This window comes from Mytilus galloprovincialis, chromosome 1 (assembly GCF_965363235.1).
Source record: "Mytilus galloprovincialis chromosome 1, xbMytGall1.hap1.1, whole genome shotgun sequence".
NCBI lineage: Eukaryota > Metazoa > Mollusca > Bivalvia > Mytilida > Mytilidae > Mytilus > Mytilus galloprovincialis.
Window position 1 is genome coordinate 2,676,592 of NC_134838.1, and position 26,581 is coordinate 2,703,172.

The following is a 26,581-nucleotide window of genomic DNA, read 5'->3' on the forward strand; positions in this document are numbered from 1 at the left end:
GACTTTGAAATAAAATTTATCAAAAAGTATTAAATATAAAACAAAATGAGATATACTATTTTAAAAAGCTTTCATTTGCAATGTATGCACATGTGATAATGAAAATCAAAACTTGTCGGAAAGTATCTAAATTCCGTGTAAACGAGCATAGGGTGCAAATTAGTTTTGCGGAAAGTTGAATAAAAGATCGACAGATAGTTTTCTAAGTACTAAATAAATTTTCAAGTTGTTTAAAAATATTCAATATGCTAATCAAGTTATGTTCATGTTGTAATTAATGGGTTGAAATATTGTTCTTTTTCAAATTTTTGGGGAAAAAAGTGTTTTTTGAATTCTCAAAAAATGCAAAAAAATGTTTTTTTATTTTCGTCTCAAATCAATGCTTTAGATATGAAAACAACACACAGTAAAGTTGGAACCTTTCGTATTAGTTTTAAGATTTTTACCGCTTTTTGAATATCACTTTACACATACTGTCTATGGAAAATCAGTTGATAATGTATACATTTTAACGATTTCTCGTGGGGCCGAACTTTGCTTAACAAATAAACGAAGAAACTGTATGATTTTTAAAAACAAATTGATGGCAAACATTGTCTTTACTTTTAAATGAGAGGTTGGCATCATTAATTGGAACTTCTGTTTTTAAAATTGTCGTTTTATGTAAATTTTGTAAAAAAACAAAAAATCGCGAAAAAACGTCACGAAAGCAAAAAAATATTTTTTTTAAACGGATTTATATTTCCATAATGATTAAGTATTACTACCTTCAATATTGGTCCAATGAACGGAAAACTTTATCTTTAATTTGAAAAAAAGTCTTGTATCGTTTCTTTTGTTGACTAGTATATATTAAAAACAAAAATGAAGAAACGAGAAATATCTATGAACTCTATCAACAAACACGAACTACTGACCATCAGATTCCTAACTTAGGCCACGTGTATGTATGTTAGGGAACCTTTTGAAAGCTCTTTCGGGGATCTCAATTGGCTGTTTGTTAGACATAATGTTTGCACCTTTGCAATACAAGTGTCATTTTACGGTGACGGTCAGATTTATGATTTCTTATAGTCGTACTATTTTGCCTATCTGTCTGCCAGATTTATTGTTATTAGTTCTCCGTTAGTTCATTCTTGTAATTCTCACATGTACTTTTTTTGTCAGGAATGTATAAAATTTATTTCAAAGGTTTATATAGTAATGGTTCAGACTAGATTGATTAATGGTGCTGATCAATTATTATTTATTTTTTTACAATATGTGCAACGCGGGGATTTTCAAACACTGTTCTGTTCTTGCCTCAGTGTAGTCGGTTTGTCGACGACTTATGAATTTGAAAATCCTTTCATAATATCAGCCTCTCTTGTTAGTCTTCTGTCTTTAGTTGTTTTTGCTTTTGTATGTTTGTCTTTTCGGCATGTTTTTTTAGTATTTTTTTTTCATCTGTCATAAATTACTTATATTTGTTTGTTTGAAAAAAAAACTTCCTATGCATCATAAACACTAAAGATTTCCCTAGCTCATCAATAATAATAACATATCATAATGATATCCGTAGGATATTGGTTTTATCAATTTCACGACGATTATGTCATAAATAGGTTAATTCCAATATTGTCCAAAATGGTCTTGGAACAATCAGTTTTCAAATAACAGCAGCAATTTGAGGCCGTTGATACTGGATGTAAAACACTATCATTACTCAAACCATGTTATTTGTATAGTCATATTAGAAGGACAGACTTTCAATTCAAATCTACAATTAACTGATAGTTAATTAATTTAGTACCTACACTTCCTATTTTCTTTGTGCACAGATCTCGAAAATTTCATATATTTCTTTTTTTAAAATACTTCCTGCGTATCAGTAACCTTAAAGGTTTTCCTAGCTGTATAATCATATGTCCATATCATAATGATATCCGCAAGGTTTTATCAATTTCACGTCAATTCTGTCATAAATAGGTTAATTCCAATATTGTCCAAATTATGATAAAGTTGAGAGTAAACATTGACATAAATCTCTAGTTTTCTAATATACTGGAGTTTAATATCACTTTAGTAAACATATGGACTTTTGTTACTATGTGAATCAGTCAACAAGGTATGTTATTTGACTTACTATTATATTAAGTAATTATATCCTTGAAGTATTTTGTAATTAACGTTATTTGCATTTATTCATTATTCAACATTTTTATCTAATTTGGACAGACTTTGATTTGATTCTAGACTTTTGTTGTTTGGTTCATTATTGAAGCTATATTCATGTATACATCCTATTTTTGTAGCTTTTCAGAATAATGAACAAGACCTATTTTTTTATTTCTCATCCATTAAGCCAAGATAAATGTACGATAGCTGTATTTTCAGAGATATATGGAAACATTAAATTTAACCTAAAAGGTATCATTATATAAACCTATTGTATAAAAATAGAATGTTCACTAAACAAAAAAGTATCGTCAAGATTTGGTTATAAATGTCCGATGTTGTCCATTGCGTTGTCATTATTACTTACAAATTAAGAAATTAAAAAAAAATCACCACGAGGAGATGATTGAAGTGAAATATAACCTTGGCCAGCGAAAATGGCTTCAAAGGCGGTCTTTATAAAATTGTCACCGGTAATGGAAAAGGATAATACTTGTATAAAAAGCATAGGTCCTGCATAATAGCAACTTTACAGGAAAGAAAATATCCTCCAGAATATAACAAAAAAGAAAAAAAAACCTATAAACTATATGGACGATTTTCACAGCAGTTATTACCTGATTGATGCAATATTTTCTACTTGCAAAACTATGACACGACTAAATGGAATATTTACTTTATTTCTTGAATCGATTCATAAGTTTGGAATTTCAGCCTTAAATCTCTATATTATATGTGTACTTTATACGGCTAGAGCTACGACAAAGAAATGTTTTTAAATATTCATTACCTATGAGGATTTAGAATAACACAAGATTAACAATATTCGTTCCAGGATTATAAATATTTAATGTGTATAAGATTTACAATGTTTCAAGCTAATGGTGGTGTAATAAAACTGTCAATAAGACGATAAATTGTTGTACCAGCTTTATAAAAGAGGGACGAAAGATACCAAAGGGACAGTCAAACTTGTAAATCTAAAACAAACTGACAACGCCATGGCTAAAAATAAAAAAGACAAACAAAAAACAGCACACATTATAACTTATCAACTATTTACGTTGAAGAATAATTTTTTATATGAATCAGTTAGTTATCTTTCAAAACACATTTAGTTGTCGTTTAAACACACTACTGGTTAAAAGCATGAGTGAAAATTTTAAAAATTAAAATATTTCGAAATATTGTTTAGTGCAAATGGGAAATAATCAACACAATCCTGCTACAATGTTTCTTAGTATTAATTTTAATCAAACTGCGTCTATGTCACTGCATGTGAAGGTTTCATCTCGATGGTATCATCCGTCCAGTATTTAGCAGTTCTGTGTTGACATGTATAATTTTGTAATGGTAATAAAGAAAAATTTAAATGTTAAAAAAAACGAACTCCAAGGAAAGTTCAAATCACAAAGTCAGTAATCAAATGCCAAAATCAAAAGCTAGTAAAAATCAAACGAATAGATAACAACTGTCATATTCCTGACTTAATTTAACTGTTTAAAACCTTGCAAATGTTATAAAAAAAAAGCATGTTCTACCCCATGAATAGATTACCTTAACTAAACTTAGTAAAATCCTTTCAGATCTTCTTAATTCCAAATGCTTTAATTGGTCTTCAACATGGTTTATTCCAGCGTCACTGGTGAGCCTCTGGTAGACGAAACTAACGTCTGCCTTACAACACTATTAGCCTAGGATCGTTGATGACATTTTTTGCACTCACAAACTTAATAACTATATGGCGTGCCTATATTGCTGGTTTGCAACGATTTAGGTACTATAGTGAAAAAATAAAATGCTGAACCCAATAGTTTTCTGGTGATTTGAGTTTATAGTTAAACTGTTAACCAAATTCAAAGGACCTTCAGAAGCACGTAATTCATTTGAAAGATCAAAATAATTGTTTATCTTCCAAAAAATTTTAATCCACTATTCCCATATGCTTTATTACAAAAGGTAATGGTATTTCTATCAAATTTTTAGTAGTAAAGCAAATAGTTCAAAGAACTGTAAGATTAGTTTTAGAATGCTTACCAGAGGCACAGATGACACGTGATTTCTAATTCACTTTGATATATTTATTAGATATGAAAAAAGCATCAAAACCTTTCAAAGGATTACAACATGATTACTGATCTAAATATTTTTCAATTTCAAGTCTTTGTACTTGTTCTAATGATCGTGAGACATTTTTAAAAATGTACTAAATCTATAGACGCTATCTTGATATCAAGATTGCGATTTTATTTAGTGAACAGCACTGCTGATGTATAGTAGATTATTCTATTGTTGATTGAAAAAATCCAGATTGATTTTATTCTGAAACTTGTAAAGTACATGTTTACTTGAATTACATTTCAAATAGATTAACCGGAAACCTTTGAAAGTTTTGAAAAATTAAGGAAATGCTATCCATAGGAATACAATACCTCAGTTGTTCCAAAGAAAATATTCGGATCTATTTTATCAACAATTATCTTCAACTTCGTACTTTATTTGGGCTTTTAAAATGTTTAATTCGCGCGTCACTGATGAGTCATTTGTAGGCGAAACGCACATCTTCCGTCTCATTATTTTGCCTAGAAAGTAGCTATGCCGTACCTCTATTGTTGGTTTACAAGGAATAAAAAAATATTGTTAAAAATTAAAATGCTTAACGCAACATTTTTAATGGTTCAAAATGCACGCGTTTTAGAACGTTGTCAGCCGAATAAAAAAACCACCAAAAGCACATTATTTATTTAAAACATCCAAAGAAGGTTATACACTGAAACCCGTTATTTCCATTGTTTTCATAAGTATTATTACAAAAGTTGATGATAGTAGTTACGGCACTAGTTATAGCACATACAAATTAGTTGTAGTATTCTTATTTGAGGCCGAGTTGACACGTGATTTCTATTTTACTTTTATGCAATTTTTATCAAATTAAATCAAAACCTTATAGACGATTACTAGTATTAATTGGCTGATCTGAAAAATCGTTTTAATAGCAAATCTTTGTACTGATGACATAATCAAAATATTTGTTTTTATAAAATTGAACCAAATATATAGACGCTATCATGATATCAAGGTTGCGCTTTTGTTTGGCAGAACACCACGTCTGTTGTTGTAGAAGATAATTCATATCCTTTCTTTTGATTATTGAAAGAAAAAATCTGTCAAGATATATTACATTCTGTAACATTTAAAGAACATGTGCTTGTACTAATTTTTAAACACTTAACATACATTTCAAATATAACAGTTCATTTGTATCGATATTGTGATAAATTTGCATTTTACGTCTTTTATGTTGAAATCTTATGCACAATCATCAAAGATTTTAAAAGCCTAATACTCTGTGTAACAAAACTTCGTTCGCAAAATAAAAAAAAATACAACATCGTTTGAACAAATATTTTCCCGAATCAATCGATCTTTTTTCCAATGCAATATATTATAGTACGCTATGTTAATCATAAATATGTAACAATACATACACAGGGAAGTCGGACTTTCACTTCGTTACCGTTGGCGCTCTCGTAACAAACGAAGCTCATTACTGAAGGCGTTAAGTGCACTGTAAACCAACTTATTTACACAGATACCATATATTGTTCCCTTTTCAGTTCAATTTCATGTAGATTTAATATTGTGATTTTCGAGTTTACTTAATGTATAGTTCTAAAGGTAACATAATCGCGACGATTAGTGATGGTGAACGTGTTGTCACCGAGGGTATCACCGGCCAAGTAATCGACCCTTTAGTGTTGCTTAAAGTATGTATTATTCGAAATACTAAGGATTTTCTTACCCCAGGCATAAGTTTCCTTAGACGTATATGGCACAACTTTTAGAAAATTAGGTCCTCAATACTCTTCAACATTTAACTTGTTTAGCTTTCAACAATTTTGATCTGAGCGTCACTGATGAGTCTTATGTAGAAGAAACGCACGTATGGCGTATCAAATTATAAGCATGGTACCTTTGATAACTAATGACATTTATGTCAATCATATGGTCTTTTTAATGAATTTAATGTTTGCAAAAGTATGAATTATTCGAAAAATTAAGGATTTTCTTATCTCAGGCATAGATTACCTTAGTCGTATTTGGCACAACTTTTCGGAATTTTGAGTCCTTCCTCAATGCTCTTAAAAATATCGGGAAAATATGACTCCAAATACAGGACTATGGATATCAGGTTTGTAAGCTGGAAGTTTATATATATAATGAGGTACATCTACATAATTCGATACATAAATGGATGATATTTGCATATGTGAAAGAATTTTATAGACTTATTCTGTTTTATTCCATTTCATATCCTTATTATGTATACATATAAATCAGGAAACCAATGGTCCGATTGAGTTTATAAGTAGTCGCCTTTTCTTATTTACATACTTTATTTGTTTGCATAACATGATCTACTATATCTCGATTGCTGTTCAATTAAGTAATGATCCCCTTTTTTTTACCTTGATTTGTTATAGTCCATCAGCTAGTAGGGTAAAATTTCAGTTCTGTGTTACACCCAAGGGTACCGCAATTTTTTTGTATAAATCTCAAGAGTAATGTCTGAAGAATATTTTAAGAGGTGTTATACTTTTGAAAAAGTGTCCAAAGGGGGTTAAAAGGGGTCTTATTTAAGAGTATATCAAAAATTTTGTTTTACACATATAAACAGAAATGTGAAAAAAATTAAAAAGTATTTGGTGTTATTCTTTTAATAAGTTGAACAAATCATATCTTATTAAAACGGCTATTTTTTTATTAAAATTTTAAATCGTAGAGGACCAAGAAAAAAAGGGGGAGGGTAATTTCCAAAATTCATGATTTTGGATAAAAAAAATCATTAGTACTAGTTTTCTTGAAAAAAAATTTTTTTTTTACATTGAAACATAGATCATTAAGTAACGAAAGGCTGTTGAAAAACATTCAAAGGTAAAAAGAAATAAACCCACCATAAAATCAACGGCAAACACAAATATAAGCAGCCAGAAATGCACGATTCTGACACGTATTTATACATCACATTCATATTACTAAACAAAATAAAAGAACTGTCAGGGTTTATAGATCTATATTAAAGGTTTTTTTTAACAACAGATTCACCACATTTTAAGGTCACAAAAAAGGTCAATCCATAGAATCATCATCCGTTTCGTCACCTGCATCTGCCGAATTATCATCATCATCATCATCTCTATCATCTTCGTCGTCATCGTTAGCAATATCAACGGTTTGATAATCCTTATTGCTACTAGCATTCAAACATTTACAGCCATCTGTACAGGTTAAACCTTGTCGAACACATGAACATATTTTTGTGTTGGCACAACCAGCTTAAGATGAACAGCTTATCAAAAATAATAAAGCATCTAACACTGGCGGTTGGTCTAGCCAATTGATACTGATCAAGTCGTTCTTAACGATACAACCATAGTTGATTGGCGACGGAACAGTGTTGTGTTCAAGAGCAGATTTCCAAATCTTTGCCTGAAAGTTTGCTCATTTCATGTGCTTTAACATTGCATCTTTTGTTGGGGCAGTAGATAACAACGAATTTTTTTTGCATTGCACACAATTCTCAATCTTAAATCATTGATGTTATTAATTCCGTAGCCATATATAGCACACAAAAACCTCTCGAGTGTTTTTGACAACTCTATACAAATACATCAATACCTTCAAGTGTTAATTGTTTACTCCATCCCGACACAAAGAATTCAACAAGAACAAATTTGTTTCTACCAACTGACAAACATTTCTTCCATTGCCGAGGACACGATTGTGATGGTCTAGAATTAATCGTAATGATTTGCCATCCCAAGCAGCTAGATTTAATGACTGCTATGCCATCAAATATTCACATACTTTCCTCGGGAATTGCTTGCATTTGTTCAATGCCCTTTTCTAAAAGACCACCCAGGACAGATTTATTTGTCTTTCCAGGTGTACCATCGACGTTCGCAAGAGACCATTGAAGAGAACCTACTTCAATCTGGAGTACCTCTCGCATATATAACTGTCTTGTATGGGCTCTAACAAGCAGGCAACCAAAAAGATTTCTATCTGCTTTCAATGTGTTGTTGTTCTTATCAGCCATTAACTGCTTACCTTTTATTTCCTTTGTTGAACATGTAAGCAATGATTTTCTTTTGATTGGTTTGAAGATATCGGTTGACTCTTGAATAAGCCGTTCATTAATGAAATATTCTGATTTCAACTTTCCCTGTTCATACACGTTTATAAGGTCGCACATTAATTTCGAAGAAGCAACAATACCCGAGGACAAGCCAGATAACTGCTCAGATGTTTCAAATGAATTTGTCCAGCTTTGCAGTGTCAGGACCAAATTTAAAACGTCAGTTTCAGCTCGCTTCATTCGAGTTTTCCTATGTTCATTTTGTGCGGATGTTTCAGGGTAAACCATTCCAGGCAAATCTCGACATTTTGACGATATTGAAGATCTTTCATGTGCATTTAACAAACCAACCTTTAACAGAACCTTTATTTAAACTGAAACCAACAATGCCACCTCTTGTTTTTGGTTTCTCTGTACAACGTTTGCTCGATTGTTTGGTCAACTGGAGATCTAGAAAATCCACGAGAGCTTCTCTGAACAAAAAACCACCAGATGAAAGATATACATGGGCATCAGGATGGGTATTTGGCAGATTTTGCATATGAAGCAAATACTAGACTGACAAGTATCGGGAAGAGTTTTGACGGTCATATGCAAAAAAACATGGTAACATTTTTTCAGCACATGCCTAATGAAGATCCCAATTACCTTCCCTTGTTGCTCTTGTAAACAACAATACAAGTTCCACCATTTCTATGTAAGGATTAAAGAATTTGGCAATATTTGCATATGAAGCAAATACACTGACATGTACACCGTGTCAACGAATGCACAGATAGATATCAATAAACTGAAGGCAAACAATGCAACACAAATAGTTGACTGTACTGTATGTACAAAAATTATAAAACAAGAGTAAATTCATTGAATAGTGAGGCAATATATACAAGTAAAACGGAAAGAAACATAATGAAAAACACTATCAAATGAGGAACAATGTATACATTACGAAAAGCAAATAAATAGTAACCAGATGGCATGTCAAATTTACATAATGTTGTGCTAAAGAAAATTAAAACGTCTGAACAAATACCCCAACTGACTATTTAACCTTCGGTTTTTTTTCATAAATATGTCGTTAAACATTTACTTTATAAAATAATTTGTCTCAAAATACATAATGAGGGGACCATTGAAATGGACGTTTTTAAACCTCTTTTGGACACTTTTTTTTTAGTATAACACCTTGTATTTTATCAAAAAGATAATGAAGCTGAATTATATCCCAAAAAAATCGCGGTACCCTGGAGTGTAACACAAACTCCTTAACTAGAGCGCTTTTGAAAACTAGCTGATGGACTATTACTTCTTTATCGTATAATATTGTTTGGAAATCGATATAACTATTGTTGACTACTCATTTACAAAGTTGTACTTCACTTTTTAATTTGCTCTTCTTGCGGTCCTTTTTTTTTTGTTTTATCAGACATTTGTATTATATTTTTGTCAAATATGTTTTCAAAATAAAAAAATTAAGATAGTAAAATGTGTGCTATTAATATTGTCAAAAAATCTTGAGATATCCAAATCAAGTTTTTTTCCAGTTGCATTACTATATATCTTTTTTATATTTTTTCATGTATTGATTTCTACTTATTTTTTTTACGGTTTTGCACATTTGTTATTCAGCGGATGACAGTAGTGTTTATTAGTTTTTTCCTACAACAGATTCAATAAATACACGTCTGAAAATATGGTAATTATTTGCTTTTCTATCTATTAAAGGAAGTCGAATGTTTTCCTTTTCTCAGTTTTTCGCACATCAGAAAGACAATAATGACATTTCAGGATGTAAAGTATATATACCCCTCTTGATTTAACAGAAGACAATGAATATAAATTGTAGATTTTATTGACGGCTAAGTTACTTGCATAATTATCAATAATGAGATGTTTATGACTTATAGTTTGTTTTGTAATTTTATCTCTTTATAAAAGAAAGCAGTTAACCGTGTCAAAGAACACATGAAGCTGCATGTAAATATACGCAAAGACTCAAGTCTGGACATACAGATCGACGAGTTAGTGTACTTGCTCATTCAAATGAATTCAATCCAAGAAATAAATTTTTAAAACATTAACGTCCGTTTGTATTTGGAACCATTATCCTTAGCCTCATATGTTGCTTTAAAATTTATTTTCTGATTTATTTTTGGCGTGTAAATAACGATAACAAATTCATCTAAAATTTTGCACAAATAAATGGTTCGATTAAAGTATGCCAGTTTAACATACTTCAGTTGCATATACATTTTGTTAGAATAGTGAACAAAGGTTAATTGTTCTATCCATGAGTATGACTCTCCCTCTAGTATATTTCGTCCCTCTTTTTGAGTCCTCAATGCTCTTCAACTTTCTATTTGTTTGACTTTATAAATATTTTGATATGAGCGTCAATATTGAGTCTTATGTAGATAGGAAGAAAACATAAAATTACATGAATCACAACACATAAATTACTTGATGTACGAACGAATAAGACAAAATCGACGTACGATTTGGAAAACGGTTGAATGAAATAAAACAAGACATCAACAATGCCATGACATACATATGCGATCTGTAACATGTGATTTACAGTCTTTTATCATAAATTAAATGGAATAATTGATTAACACAGCGACAAAAACATGTTTTGAACCTTTTTTGACATTTAAGATTATAATTATACTTGATAAAATCGGCAGTATTTTCATAACTTTACATAAAGATATCCAAGATAATTGATAAATTGCACAATTTACTCCCAATCAATAACAAAAAATAACAAAAACAATGCTTTTTCTACAACTTAAAAATATTAAACTTCGACAGAGGTGGTTTTTAATGGAGCTATTAATTCCGATGGCCTAGTATTCAACATTGCTTATTTTACAAAATGAATACAAATAATCAGAATGATATTTAGCGCTATGAATAGACTCACCATAGATACCAGGATTTAGAAATTGTATGTAGTATATCTCACAAAACTCTTTCAACAGTATGGGCTGTCCTTAATTTTGAGAGTAAGATGGTGTGGATACTATAATGATACAGCAACCCAATGACAAAAATCAATACATCTAGAAGACATCTATGAGTCTTCAACAAAAGACAGATTTCTTTATATCCTGTGAAATGTATCCGTCTGAAGTCTGTACAAGTTGTGATTGAAAACACAGAAACAACAATATGACATTAACAGAAAAATCCTATCAACATATTGCATAACACCGACGAGGTCCATTACTTTGGATAGAATATGATTATGTGGAGACATTTATTAACGGTTTTTTGTTTAAGGTTTCATTAATACAATGTTTATAGAACTCGATAACATTAGTACAGGAAAAATACTCAGGAATAGTAACTATTTATGTTCATATGTCCGTATACCAAAACCACTTTGTAAAGTGAATGTATAAATCATAATCATTTAATGAATTCTACGAAATCGATATGAGGCCTATTCAATTGAGTTACTTTCTGGTTTTTACTTATATTACAACTATTACATACGCTATGCAAAGCAGAATTACATAATATTTACTATTGATAGACTGAATTGTCAAGTAAAAGTGTAGCACTTAAAATAGTTTTACGAGCTAGGAGTTACAATAAATCCATACATTTATTTCTATTTGAAATGAATTCTATAATTCGTATTGCAGATTTGCTTGTGGCAATGCAAAACTAATATATAAATCCCAGAAGTTCGATCTAACATGTTTAATCATAACAAAAACACTAATTTATGAAACTGCGTCTATGTATTGTTTCAGTGTATTTATTATAGTGAGGCTTCTAGGAAACTGGTACTGTTATGAATACGAAGGTATGTCATTTATTTACGTAAAGAAACTTTTGGTAATGTGCTTCTCTGAATTTGTATTGTAAATGTTGCTGTATAATTTTATGTACTGCTATTTGTTTTGGGAATTTATTGCGGGTCAAGTTTGCTGAGTGGGTGAACGTTAACGACTAATATGTTGAAATAGCTGCCAACGGCCATAAATTTTTTTAGTCAAAAATATTATATTCTCCTCCATTGCGGGATTGGGTGTTCATCATTCTCTCTCCCATTGAATTGGCCACTGTAAAGTACATTCTCCACTTCACTTAATCATGTTAATTCTTATGGAAACTAAGAACAAACAAATTCAAAGGTCTTCTTTTTGTTAACTAAACTCGCGGTTTTAATCAAGGTAACGGCTGCTTTCAAACAGTCTGTTATGTTTTGGGGAGATAAACAAAATAGTTCGAGGAGATATTTGACTCATCTTCATTCAATTTCTTTTTGTGTAGCCTCATTATTAAGACTTATTTGATATTTTTGGCTCCCAAACTTTTTATTTTGATGACGAAGGTTGTTTATGAAGCATGTATTGTGGGCAAGTAACATCATTAGCTTTTTTTAAGACTATATCTTTCTTTAATAGTGTTTCTCTGTTCTGCTTTTAAACGATGTATGTATTTACGTTTGTAATTGCATTATATGTTGTTGCCCTGTACTTAGACTGTTTGAACATGCAACAGTATAATTACACTGAGGCAAAACAGAATGTATCATCTTTGGACAGAAACCAAAACAAAAACAAGCAACACATTATGAGGTAAAATTTAACACTTATATAATAAGGTCGTAACATAAACTAATTTAAATATTGAGGAATACATATTGGGAGCTCCCAGTTAACATCATCATTATAAAAGTCAATACTTAACTTAAATGTATGTAACGTACTTAAGGAAACAGAAACACGAAATACGATGAAAATGTATATATTTCAATTACCTTAACAAAACTATCAAATTCATTAAAAAATAAACTCCAAGAACACCGTTGGCAAACTAAACCTATTAAGCCTCCGTTTTCTGAACATTGAAGCAAGTATTGCGGCTTGTTTTAGTCGCCTTTAATTATAATGAAAAACTATGATAAGGAATCTTTCTCTCTGAAAAATCTCGTACACAAAATCCCCAGAATATATGAAAGATAAATCAGAAAGAAATTTTCCTTAACATTTTTTTTATTGTAATTTGTGAATTTATAATTAAGTTATAAGGAATTACTGTCGCTTCGAAATAACATTGAAAAAAATGTGGTGCCCTCTAACAAATATCCAGCTACGCGGGTTATCCAGTGTGCACCACATTTTTGATGTTATATCTTCATAGACAGAAAACATATTACAGTCATTCATTAAATAATTGACTATTATTCTTTTAGATCATTCTTTGGCTGGTAATTAAGGGTAAGATAGCAAATTACCAATCTCATTCCGTCATAATTGATAAAGCTATATTATCATAACTGACCTAGTAATAGTTAAATGTAACATGACATGTAATTATAATACTAATCAAATTTATTGTTTATTTTACTTAATTGTTTCATATCTGCTATCATTAAATATAAATGTTTCTTGTCTAAAGGCCATTTCACATGTATACATAGGAACCACAAGACTAGGAGCCACATTAAAAAGATACTCTGCTTGAATTCTATTATTAAAACTTCATTTGTACTGGATTGAAAAGATTTTGACATATAATAACTTGTTACCTCAAAGCCGACAAAAACGCTTTGAATTAAAGAAAATAAAAGTAAAAACATAAACAATACTCCACACAACTTCAGGTATTTGAGTGGTATAGAAAAAATATAAGAATTTTCTTAAACTTTGCGAAAATTAAGATTTCACTATACTTTTTTCAAAAAAATGATAAAAAGTATGACCACCGCGCTATTTTTCTAGGTACGAATCGTTCAAAAATGACAAAATTTGCTTAGATTGTTCATGAAAAAAACACATTATTGTGCATGAAAGAAATCTTTAAGACAGAATTTATAAATTAATAAGAGAAGACAGGTTTTATAATATATTTTAAGAAAATAAAAAGAAAAATTGTGTCACCGAGCTTGTTTCCTTGCTAAAATTAAAAACTGAAAATTTCCTTATATGTCCAGTAGAAATTTTGAACTAAAAGAGTTATCTCGCCTGAAATGGCTTATTTGAAAAATTAATTCTAAAAGCATAAATGTTTGGTATTTGTTAAAACATTTTCGATAATGCAATGAATAACTGAGTTTTCTTTATATTAATAAACATTATAACTTATAAATTGAAAATCTGTCTCCAAATTTGCAGATTTTGGCAAAGAACTAAACCGATTATTTACTGTCATGTACAATTCATGATTACGGTATAAGAATAAGAATAAGAATAAGAATATTTTATTTCCAATTAAAGGGCCCTATAAAGAGCTTTCATGACATTACATACAAGTACGTAATATTAGACATAAATTAGAGACATATAATATAGGAAAACAACATTGTTTAATACTATTAAAAATGCTATAAAAGGCCAGGACAGAACCAGATAATACAATTTACATCTTTAAATTATACCATTTAAAAATATATACCACTCAAAATATGTATATTTGTGGCTAATTTGCATTTATTATTTTTGAACTTCTCCTTATCTCTAGATTTTGAGATAAATACTTTCCTAAACATTTATACACATTTAAATTTTCTTGTGTAAATAGCCATAAAAAATTGTCTAAAGATTGAAAATTATTACAATTTAGAGAAATTTCAGTAAAAAACTCATTTCTGTTATCAATATATAGTGGACATTCAGTTACAAAGTGTATCTCATCTTCAACTTTATTTAAAGTACAGTATAAACATTTTCTCAGTGTCCTATTCACATAAAGTTTAGCATATCTATCAGTCTCAATCCTTAATGGATAAGCGCTTATTCTTATTTTACAGATTGATTGTCTTAATCTAAAATCTTTTAGATCCAAATATTTTTCAAAACAAAATAGAGTTTTAAAGGAAAAATAGGTAGTAAGTTTACCTTGATCTGATTGTAAAACTTTACTTCTATTTTCCTTCCAGAAATGGAGATAGTTTTTATATAGCTTATCTTTGATAAATTTTGTGAAAGAGTAGATACTGGTTTTTAAATTACATGTTTGTATGCCCAGCTTTTTTAAAATACAGTCTATACTTGAAAACCATGTATTCACTTTATTATTTTGAAGTTCTTTACTACATAAATATGCATCATATAATAACATGTTCTTAGACTTATCGAGTCGATGATAATATTTCAACATTGCTAATATAATATAAAAATACATTGGGTATCTCCCTAGTTCAGAAGTCACAGCAAGATTACTGGATTTCTTATTTACACCTAGAACATATTTCATAAATTTGATATGTGATTTTTCAGATGTATCATTTGAAAACACCTTTTCTAAAATATATTGATCATTTTTCTTACATGCAGCTGAGTTTACAGAAAACATACCCCAGACTTCACATCCATAGGTTAAAATTGGTTTTACAGTATGGTCATATAAATGAAGTAAAGTTGAAACAGTAGGGTTTGACGATGACATACATTGTTGCAATTTAAAACATGCTTTCATAGACTTTTTGTACAGTTCATCTTTACATTGAAAAAATTTTCCACTGGGTATAAAAGTAATGCCCAAATATACCCCTGCACTACATTAACAGGGTAAAAGTGAAAATACGACAGCAAATGGTTGTCAGCTTTCATAGCAAAATCATTTTTTTAATAGATTGATGAAATGTACTTCTAATTAGACTACATTCATGTCAAAAGTAAAGATTTCCCTCGTGCCTGATTTTTTACTTCAGATTATCGCCAGATCCCATAGTGCATTGTAGTAATTATATACTTAATGTCTTTGTGATCAAATGTAAAGATTGACTATCAGATTGAATGATTGGCGGGAACTATGTAACGATTAGTTTCCGTTATCACTCACCTCACTAGGGTGATATTTCACACGGGATGTACTGGTCGTACAATCGTTAACGTTGACACAGAATAGGCATCAATCGATTGTCAATGGTAAAACATTTTTAGAAATAAACAGTTGTTGTGAAATTAGTGTGACTGGGACTGTATTAAACACAATGAAAGTAAGTTATTTTAATCAAAATTTCAATCCGCAGTTATACTATGAATTTATTATATATATTCGGGTTTTTTTTATTTGTACTTTTATTTTCTATTTGGTTACAAAAACACTATTGTATTATTGCCAATAAAACAATAATACAATAATACAATAATTCAATAATAAATCACCGCAGAGCTTTGAACAATGAGAAACACTCATATCTTATATTAATATATAATAAGCAACGTGAATAAAACCACAATAAAAGGGAAAATAAATTTGGATTCAAGCTAATAACATAAAAAGAAAACAAATAACGATTATGATGCACAGCAGCCAGCGACTCCAACTAGACACCAGACTTTTAGCTTGACATGTCTGATTATCTCATAATGAATGTAGAGGGATTCAACATGCTGACGAACTAATTCTCAATCCTCCCCTAACCTTGGACAACGGTATTACACATCCTAGTAGAACAAAATGACAATCAATTTGTGAAGATGTTGTGTAATTGTTTTTAAGGTAGCACAATACAAAGATTTTTTTACTTCCAATCTCCAACCTTTAAAATGCTGTTACTTTCTTATGACTGCATATAAATTAATAAAAGAGGTATATATTGATAGATAAAAGATTAATTATTTAAATGATTGCAATATTTTTGTTATGCAGTCATTATATAATCAATTATTATGCAATTAATGACAAAATCTTGGTCAGTTCACTTGAATGAATTTAGCTCTGACATCTCTATAACTACACAAGCAATTTTAACATTACCTTAATCAACACAGCTGGAGCTACAAAAACGTGTCTCAAATTATCGCTAGCGTATTCCATTCTCTCATAAATCTGTAAATAGTGTAAACATCCTTACCACATAAAAGTAGAGATTGTTTGATTAAGTGTAAAATTTGATCTATACATTCTATCCAAAATCTGAGACATCCTTTTGACGATAATGGGTCTAGGAACAACATATCATAAAATCAACCCTTCACCCATGAAGAAGCTAATTTCAATTGAAAGTGGAAACTTCTGGTAAAATGTTGTAGTGACAGTTAAAATTATTATTGATTACATTATTGTTGTATAATACTAACTTGCATTAATTTGAAAGATTAAACTGTTAGCTATCCATAAATACCACTTTTATAAATTTTCAAGCATCATAAAGAAAGTTACAGCATTTTCCAACTGAGGAACTGGAGGAATAAAATCTTTGTATCGTGCTACCTTAAATGTTCTGATCTTATAATTGTCGTAAGTGGTGTGTTCAATATATCGGATGTTTATAAGTTGACTCTCAATGATCTAAGAATTATATTAGTGACCGTGCTATTGGTCATTTATATCCTTTCATTTATTTTTAAAAGTTCCTGATAAAAGTATATCCGTACAAGTGCTTCAGAAGTATCTAATTAATGTTGATTGTATTACTAGTGTGCTATATAATTACTCACATACTTCTATCTGGTCATTTGATTACATACTATTAATAACATCGCCTAAAACACTCACAAAAGAAATAACACTACAGACGCTTTCACTTACAAAGCCTTGCGATATATCGGTAGTTAAATAAATATCGCTTTTTTAACTACTAGCCAAACACATCATACAGAGATGTTTTCCGATATAAACTCCGGGATAAATGATGGCCAGTTCAGTGCAATGTCATGAACCTTTACATTGATCACGATCCTAGTATTGCAACATAATAAAAACGTCTATTAGTAAACATAGGCTTCCTCACCACAGTAATCATTGTAAATATAAGGTCTCTTGTACTTCCGTCTAAAAGATAGCTATCGATCAATATGTTGTTACACCCTAATAATTCTTTAACTTTTTCATTTCAGATCGGACAGATTCAATCAGCTAAGAAATAATTCCGACAAAAATGGAAATGGAACAATCATTCGGATATAATGTAACAATGAATAGTTCTAAATCTGTTTCTAATGAATCAAATTCAGAAAGTGCATTGATAAAACTAAACGATAAAATGGCGTTAAGGTATCTTCCTGTCATAATTTATATATTTTTATTAATGGTGACCGGAATTGTAGGAAATACACTGGTATGTTTTGTTTACGTTAGTAACAAAAAGAAGACATCCGCCTGTTATTTTATTTTAACATTGGCTTTACTTGACCTTTTTAACTGTGTCATTGGTATGCCTAGTGAAATAGTAGATCTGCGGTATCCATACATGTTTTATTCTCCTGTTGCTTGCAAAGTTTTACGAACAATTGAATATATATCTACAGTCGGGTCAACTGTAGTTCTTTTAGCTGTAGCGGTGGATCGTTATAATCGAATATGCAACTTAGGAAAACACATGTCGAGTGAAAAGTCTAAGAAAGTTTGTCTTGCTGCTGTAATCATCGGGGTTGTGACGTCATGGCCTGTGCCAATTCTTGGAGGACTAAGTACAGTCAATATCAATATTGATGGTGCTAATGCAGTTGACTGTTCCATCGAACAGTCAATGAGAAAGACAATATATCCACCACTATTCAATGGCCTCTTGTGTATTTATTTTATATTTTGTATTGTATTTTTTGGGATTATATATTCTAGAATTATTGTGTTTGTGAAGAAAAGAAAAGCGATAACACGACAAATGAGCTCGTCACTAAGACGAGAGGAAACAAAACATGACAACTGTCACGAACCCAAAGCAAATCTTCTAAACGAACATAATCCAGCAACTCATACTAATTCAGAAAGATCAGATGCGAGTAATGGCAGTGTCAGTCGTAAAATTAAAAACAAACACAGGATTAAAGTGACTCGAACTACAGTTATACTCGGTGCCGTTACATTGGCTTTTATTATTGGTTATCTCCCTTATTTAATGATAATGGCGGTACGAACTCTTGTCACTGATTTTGAAGACAATCTAAACGCTGCAGCGGATATTGGCATTAAATTTTGTGTGAAATCTTATCTTATAAACAATGCCATAAATCCAATTATATATTGTTTCTTAAATCAACAATTTAGAGATGATGTTAAAAAGTTAATTAAGAATTGTTCTTAATTGGAGTGGATTGGATTGTGTTGTAATATTTATAGGTTGTCAATGATTAAAAGAATATTATGCTCAGGTTGTGTTCTGAACAGCCAATGTGTCAGCTTTCTGTTGTAAGATTTTTTATAAAATCGTATCAATTTCGGTGATAAATACGTAAAAACAATTGTCTGGCTGTGTAGTTTTAATTTTTTGACTGACCAAAAGGGAAAGTAAGATAAAGGATCATACAGACGCTCATTTTATTCAAAAATAAAACATGTATCAAAATTATATCATGTCCGTCATATGTTCATATGATATAAGTCTTATCACATATCAGTAAAGATAGTTTATAAAATTTAGTCCTGGTATCAATGATGAGTTTATTTACAACCACTGGGTCGATGCCACTGCTGGTGGAGATTTATTTTCCTGAGGGTATATCAAGCCCAGTAGTCAGCACTAGCTGACATGAATTATCATTGATATTGTTATATTTATGAATTAACTGTTTACAAAATTTTGATTTTTTTGAAATACTAAGGCTTTTCTACCTTAGGCATAGATTACCTTAGCTGTACTTGGAAAAACTTTTAGGAATTTTGGTCCTCAATGCTCTTCAACTTCGTACTTTATTTGGCCTTTTTAACTTTTTTGGATTCGAGCGTCACTGATGAGTCTTTTGTAGACGAAACGCGCGTCTGGCCTATATATAAAATTTTGTCCTGGTATCTATGGTGAGTTTATGTATTATGTTTTATTTGTCTTTATATATTTACTTTACTGCTTGTATTGCATGTAAAATGTGAAGTAACAAACACCGAACTCCGTTGAAAATCCAAAACGCACAACCCCTAATCAAATGGCAAAATCAAAAGCTCAAACACATTAAACAAATGGATAACAACTGTTATATTCTAGACTTGGAACAGACATTTTCTCATGTTATACACAACTGGAACCAAAAGTCTCATTTTGAGATATTGTCATCAATATTTAGAACCACATTCATATGTAGGAAGATTTTTGGCTGCAATATGTTTCATACAAGAACGTTGAATGCAAAATCTGTACTTTTGATATATAAGTAAAATTAACTGATTCTAGTGTCTCTTTTATTATGTAAAAGTACATATCATAATCTTTATGATTTAACGTAAAGTTATATAGAGTTGTACTGATGAATATGATTATAAAGGTGCAGAATGAGTCATTAGTCAAGACACGTCAAACTTATCACAAATCTTGTAGCAGTCGATATGAAGCCTCGATTCGAGTCTATAAAAGTAAGAAATAAATATAACAGATTTCTACACAACAATCAATTTTCAAAAATGATTTTGACAAAAAGCACAATACGATACAACAAAAGACAACTTATTTAAATGTTCACGAATTGCACCGGCAAATGAAAATGCGATTAGGAAAACAAGGCCCTTTCCTCTATTTGACCAAACTATTCGAACTCCAATGACAATTCAAAATGGAAATTCCTTTATCAAGTGGCAAAATAAAAAGCTCAAACATCAAACGAATGGGAAAAAATTGTCATATTCCTGACTTGGAACAATTATTTACTTCTGTAGAAAATGTTGATTAAACCTGGTTATACAGCTTGCTAACCTCTCATATCTTGTATGACAGTCGGATAAAATTCCATTATATTGACAACAATGTGTGAACAAAACAAACAGACATTATAGGTAACATGTCAAGAATAGGGGGTATAGCAGTCATCATTGTGTTTTGTTTTTAATGACCACAAAGAAAAACAACAAAAATTCATGCAGACAAATCACATAAGAAAAATCAAAACTAGAATACAAAACAATATATAAAAAAACAATAATTGTTAACGTTATTAACGATCTGAACGCGCAACAAACAGCTGCCATGTTTTTGACTTCGTACAGAAATAATTGGGATCTATCAGTCAAAATTAAGTAAACAAACCTCACAACAGAATTGAAAAAGGTGAAGTTGAAATCATCACTTCGTACATTTTACGGACGCCATCACGAGTTGGTTGACCGGTATGGAAACAGGAACTTCTTAGGAAGAAAGATAAGAAGTTAGCAATATCCTTTAACTCTACTTTCCGCTATATAGATGATGTTCTTTCACTAAATAATTCAAAATTTGGTGACTATGTTGAACGCATCTATCCCATTGAACTAGAGATAAAGGATATAACAGATACAGTTAAGTCAGCCTCATATCTTGACTTACATCTAGAAATTGACAATGAGGGTTTGTTGAAAACAAGACTGTACGACAAACGTGACTATGTGGAACGCATCTATCCCATCGAGCTAGAGATACAGTTAAGTCGGCCTCATATCTTGACTTACATCTAGAAATTGACAATGAGGGTCGGTTGAAAACAAAACAAAAGAGATGATTTCAGCTTTCCAATTGTGAACTTTCCATTTCTAAGTAGCAACATTCCAGTAGCACCTGCATACGGTGTCTATATCTCCCAATTAATATGACATTCCCGTGCTTGCATTTCCTATCATGATTTTCTTGATAGAGGGTTGTTGCTCACAAGGAAGCTATTAAATCAAGAGTTCCAAATGGTGAAGTTGAAATCATCACTTCGTAAATTTTACGGACGCCATCACGAGTTGGTTGACCGTTGTGGAATAACCGTTTCACAAATAATATCGGATATGTTCCTTACGTCGTAACTACAATCCCCTTCCCTTTCATGAATGTGACCTACCGAATTAGACTATTTACCGGATTTGTTATCTCATAAGCAGCACGACGGGTACCACATGTGGAGCAGGATTTGCTTACCCTTCCGGAGCACCTGAGATCACCCCTAGTTTTTGGTGGGGCTCGTGCTGTATATTCTTTAGTATTCTATGTTGTGTCATATGTACTATTGTTTTTCGGTTTGTTGGGTTTTTTTTTATTTTTAGCCATGGCGTTGTCAGTTTATTTTCGATACATGAGTTTGACTGTCCCTCTGGTATCTTTCGTCCCTCTTTTACATTGTTTTTGTCATTGATTCCTGTATTTTGTGGGATAAACATTAACTTCTTGATCAATAGTTTGCAGCAAGAGTTAATGTTCCTTTATTTTTTTCTTACCAGAATTATTCTCAATTGAACTTTACAAAATTATGCCTTCATATGTTCTGTTTATGTTGTTACTGAATGAATTCTCCTCGGAAGAAGAGCCATTGTGATATAAGTGAATAATAAGTGTATATTAGAAAAAGAGATGCATGTTTTAAAATAATTTATATAGTACCATTTCCTTCACGTTAATTGATTACAAATTATAGCTAGTATTTCCGGGGTTTGGTTGGTACAATTGGAATGCATTTAATTTCCTCATTTTCAAAAACAAATTAACTTATACAAACAAATATTATCTCGAGGTTCAAACAAGGTTTTTTCAAAGCCAATATCTAAATATAATGTATCCTGGGGGAAGCTCCAAACCCAACTCTTGACGGGTTGTGGGGAATATTTAGCATTTATAACAAAGATGTATAAAACGGATGTCCTGAACTAAATACAACATAACGTTGGAAATTAAAGCAAATGATAATTCAAGACAGTAGAAAAATTTAAAAAAAAATCACTTCTGTAAAATTTAGTATGGAAATGGGGAATGCGTTTTCTGTATCTGCATATAAACCGAAGTAGTTGAAGAGCTAGCTATATAATACACATAGACATACACATGATAGCAAAATCAGTCTTTGTCTGAGAGATAACAGACAATTTTTGAAAATTTTGTAATAAAACAAGTAATTTGTACATGAAACATTATAATATAGTTATTACTTCATTCAACTTCCAGATCCAAGTCTTTTAACTGTAGGTGTTCTTTGCATGCATGCCTTCTGTGGAGTTTTTAACAGCTCAAATGTAACATGGTAATTTAAGGTAAAATCTGTAAGAAGTGGTTGTCTTTTATGTTCGCCTATGCATAAATGCATCAGTATTATACCGCTGTTTCAATAGTCATACATCGATTAAGCTAAAACAAATCCGAGATACAAACTAAAACTAAGGGAAAACAATGGGATAGCTAAACTCTGAACTGCAACAAATCTAACGCCAACATACACAGAAACGGACTGTTTGATATCAACTGTCACATTCCTGAATTGGCACAGGACATTTTAAGAAAACAAATGGTGGGTCAAACCTGGGTTTTTTTTTTGCCAAATAAAATACGCATTTTGTTATCCATTCGTTTGATGTGTTGTAGCTTTTGATTTTACAATTTAATAAGGGACTTTCCGTTCCCAATTTCCTCGGAGTTCAGTATTTTTGTTTTTTTACTTCTTGAATCATTTTTTACTAGTCAAAGTTACGATTTCCAAATATCACTCAATCTCTATGTAAGAAACATAAAACAAAATAGTGTATTCCGTGTGCTGTCATATTGAACTCTTTTCTTGTACTCGACTGATTCTTTAGTCGTGTTCACACCAAACGCCACGTACTTGTTTTGTTTAAAATAGGTTTCATGTGATGAACACTGTTTTGTTTCAAAGTTAATTAATTGTGTTCTTATATCTGTTTGAAATTATCTCTACATCAAAAACGTTTACACGAGTAAACTAGAAGTAATTTAAGATTTATAAACCCTTCTTTAGATCTGTGTATTAAGATATTTTAAAGATACCATGATACCAAAACAGCAAAAATCTTTTTTATCCCCGGTTTTGTTTTGGTTTAGGTATTACTCAGTCTTCAGTTTTTCTATCTTGTGATTCGTGTACAGTTGTTTGTCAATTTCTCTTATGTTGTCATGTAGTTTTCAGTTTATTTTGACTAATGAGTTTCAAAGTCCTATATCTTTCGCATTTACTTTTAACTAATACTGAAGTGCATTTGTTTATATATGTTTATCTAACAATGGGAAACGTCGTTCACAGCAATTATTATTATTGTTTCATTGCATTTAATAGAAAATGATAATTTTGTGGTAAATCAAGCAAAGATTTTATCAGAAGCCCACATATTTTAATAGAGATTTTCGTGGTAGCATTTTGAACATAGATTATTTTCTTCTTTGTCCATGTTGTGTTATCACGTAATATTTATGAACAAATTCTGACAACTGTTACAATCCAAAAGCTTCGTGTTGAGTCACTTAGTCGAGCGCACCCTAAAAGGTGTACAAAAGTGTGAATGGATAGGATGAGTTTTGTACTTGTTTAACTAATATATTGATTTAAAAACTTGTTATAATTTGTGGAAAAAAATGAATGCACTGCATGCATTAATCCCATACACAACTGCCAAATATAAGAATAAGAATAAAGAGGAAAGGCTGTGGAGTTTCTATAATATTATCAAATGTTCGGCAATGAAGAAACAAAAGTGAACATTTTGTTTTTGAGGAAAACAAACGAAACAACAGAATAATGAAGTGCAACTAAAAAACGAACGACAATGCAACATACTTAAGATCTATTAGAGAAAAACTGCCATATTGTTGACATGGTACAAGACATTTTAAGAACAAATGGTGAATTGAACCTGGTTTTGTGGCTTGCCAAACATCCCGCTTTATGGCAATATTTAATTTAAACGTCATCAGTGTCTAAGGGAAAAATAAATGAGCATGGGTTGTGTTAAAGAACTTCTCCTTTTTCGAAAAAAAAAAAGCATCATCAAAAAGTACCAAGGCCTAATAATATTCAGCGTCTACTTCGCGAATAACAGAGGATGGCCTTGAATTGTTGATTCTAAATGCTGACGATGTGCATCTTTTTAAAAAAAAAAAAAACAGTTTGCCTTTATTTGACCTGTTACTTTTGGTCTTATGAAGTGATCGGTATTTTTGCACCCAGCATTCGGGTTTTGAGGCTAAGGTGTTTCTGGTGCGAATGGGTCCGAGATGCCATTCGGACTCTATTTATTTAATAAATTCAAACACGAATTAAAAGTGTAAGAGTTTGAAGACATAGTGTAATACATTTTTTTGGTATTATGAAAATAATCACCGCTATCTTTATCGATTCACTTATTTGTCCCGTGCTCCACCGTTTATGATCGTTTATCACTGTCGCGATCCGGTAAACATCGTCAGTAATCTTGTCAGTTCTCTAGCTTAAAGTAAAGTAAAGTAAAGTATTCTTTATTTAAAGGGGCATTAGCAACGAGATATATAAAAATCTAATATATTTCTTTTTTTTTTTTGCTCAATCATTTAAAATTAAATGCAAATCGTGAAATAATAGTTATTCGCTTTTAGTAGCCAGTATGGTTCAATTTTGTCAAAATAAGCTTAAAAAAACGAATAATTCGACCTCAATAACTCTGAATTCATGTGAACTTCAATATAACCCCTTAGCTTCAGATGGATTACACGTGAATTGTATGTGTAAAGTTGTTTATAGGAAAAGAATGTCAACATTGACAGTGAAACAAAGGTAAATCATTTGATTGACTGCTTCGATCCACATAAAATCCATCTTATACAGATAAAAACAATGATAAACATTTATTTTTCATCTATGATATGAAATTAGATACACCTAGAAAACCCAACAGCACGAGTTTGCTTCATTTATTTATATCTATATTTATGTTTACGTCGCTTATTTGGTCATCGAACTTTAGAGGTTAACTCGATAGTTAATTAGATGGCGTATAGACTAAAATACACACGAAACGAAACTTCGTATTTTCATGCCCGTGCTCTGTTAATTGTTTTTACAGACTTTTAAATAAAGGCAACAGTAGTATACCGCTGTTCAAAACTCATAAATCCATGGACAAAAAACAAAATCGGGGTAACAAACTAAAACTGAGGGAAACGCATTAAATATAAGAGGAGAACAACGACACATCATTAAAATGTAACACACACACACACACACACACACACAGAAACGGACTAAGCATTAGACAAAATCCTATGAGAATAACAAAGTTTTAATAAATGTTTTACATTGTTATTAATCAAATATGAGAATTGGATTGAAATCAGTGAACATGAATTGGCAGCTTGTGCCCCTTTAAAGTCGTATTGCATATATACATAATAAAAGAGGGATGAAAGATACCAAAGAGACAGTCAAACTCATAAATCTAAATCAGACTGACAACGCCATGGCTAAAAATGAAAAAGACAAACAAAAAACAGCACACATGACACAACATAGAAAACTAAAGAATAAACAACACGATATTTGTGAAACGGTTATTCCATAACGGTCAACCAACTCGTGATGGCGTCCGTAAAATTTACGAAGGGATGATTTCAACTTCACCATTTGGAACTCTTGGTTTAATAGCTTCTTTGTGAGAAACAACCCTCTATCAAGAAAATCATGATAG

General features: G+C 31.0%; 1 protein-coding gene across 2 annotated transcripts; it reads left to right on the plus strand.

The window, feature by feature from the left end:
* Positions 1-2,018: 2,018 nt before the first annotated feature.
* On the plus strand, positions 2,019-19,411 carry LOC143062966 (neuropeptide S receptor-like). Of its 2 annotated transcripts, none has more exons than XM_076234849.1 (2): positions 2,019-2,107; positions 18,103-19,411. In XM_076234849.1, exon 2 carries the CDS (start codon positions 18,144-18,146, stop codon positions 19,287-19,289), a length of 1,146 nt encoding a protein of 381 aa, XP_076090964.1. In that variant the 5' UTR covers positions 2,019-2,107; positions 18,103-18,143; the 3' UTR covers positions 19,290-19,411. The 2 variants fall into 2 exon arrangements, with proteins under 2 accessions (XP_076090964.1, XP_076090956.1); XM_076234841.1 differs by lacking the exon at positions 2,019-2,107 and adding an exon at positions 11,876-12,113.
* Positions 19,412-26,581: the final 7,170 nt, after the last annotated feature.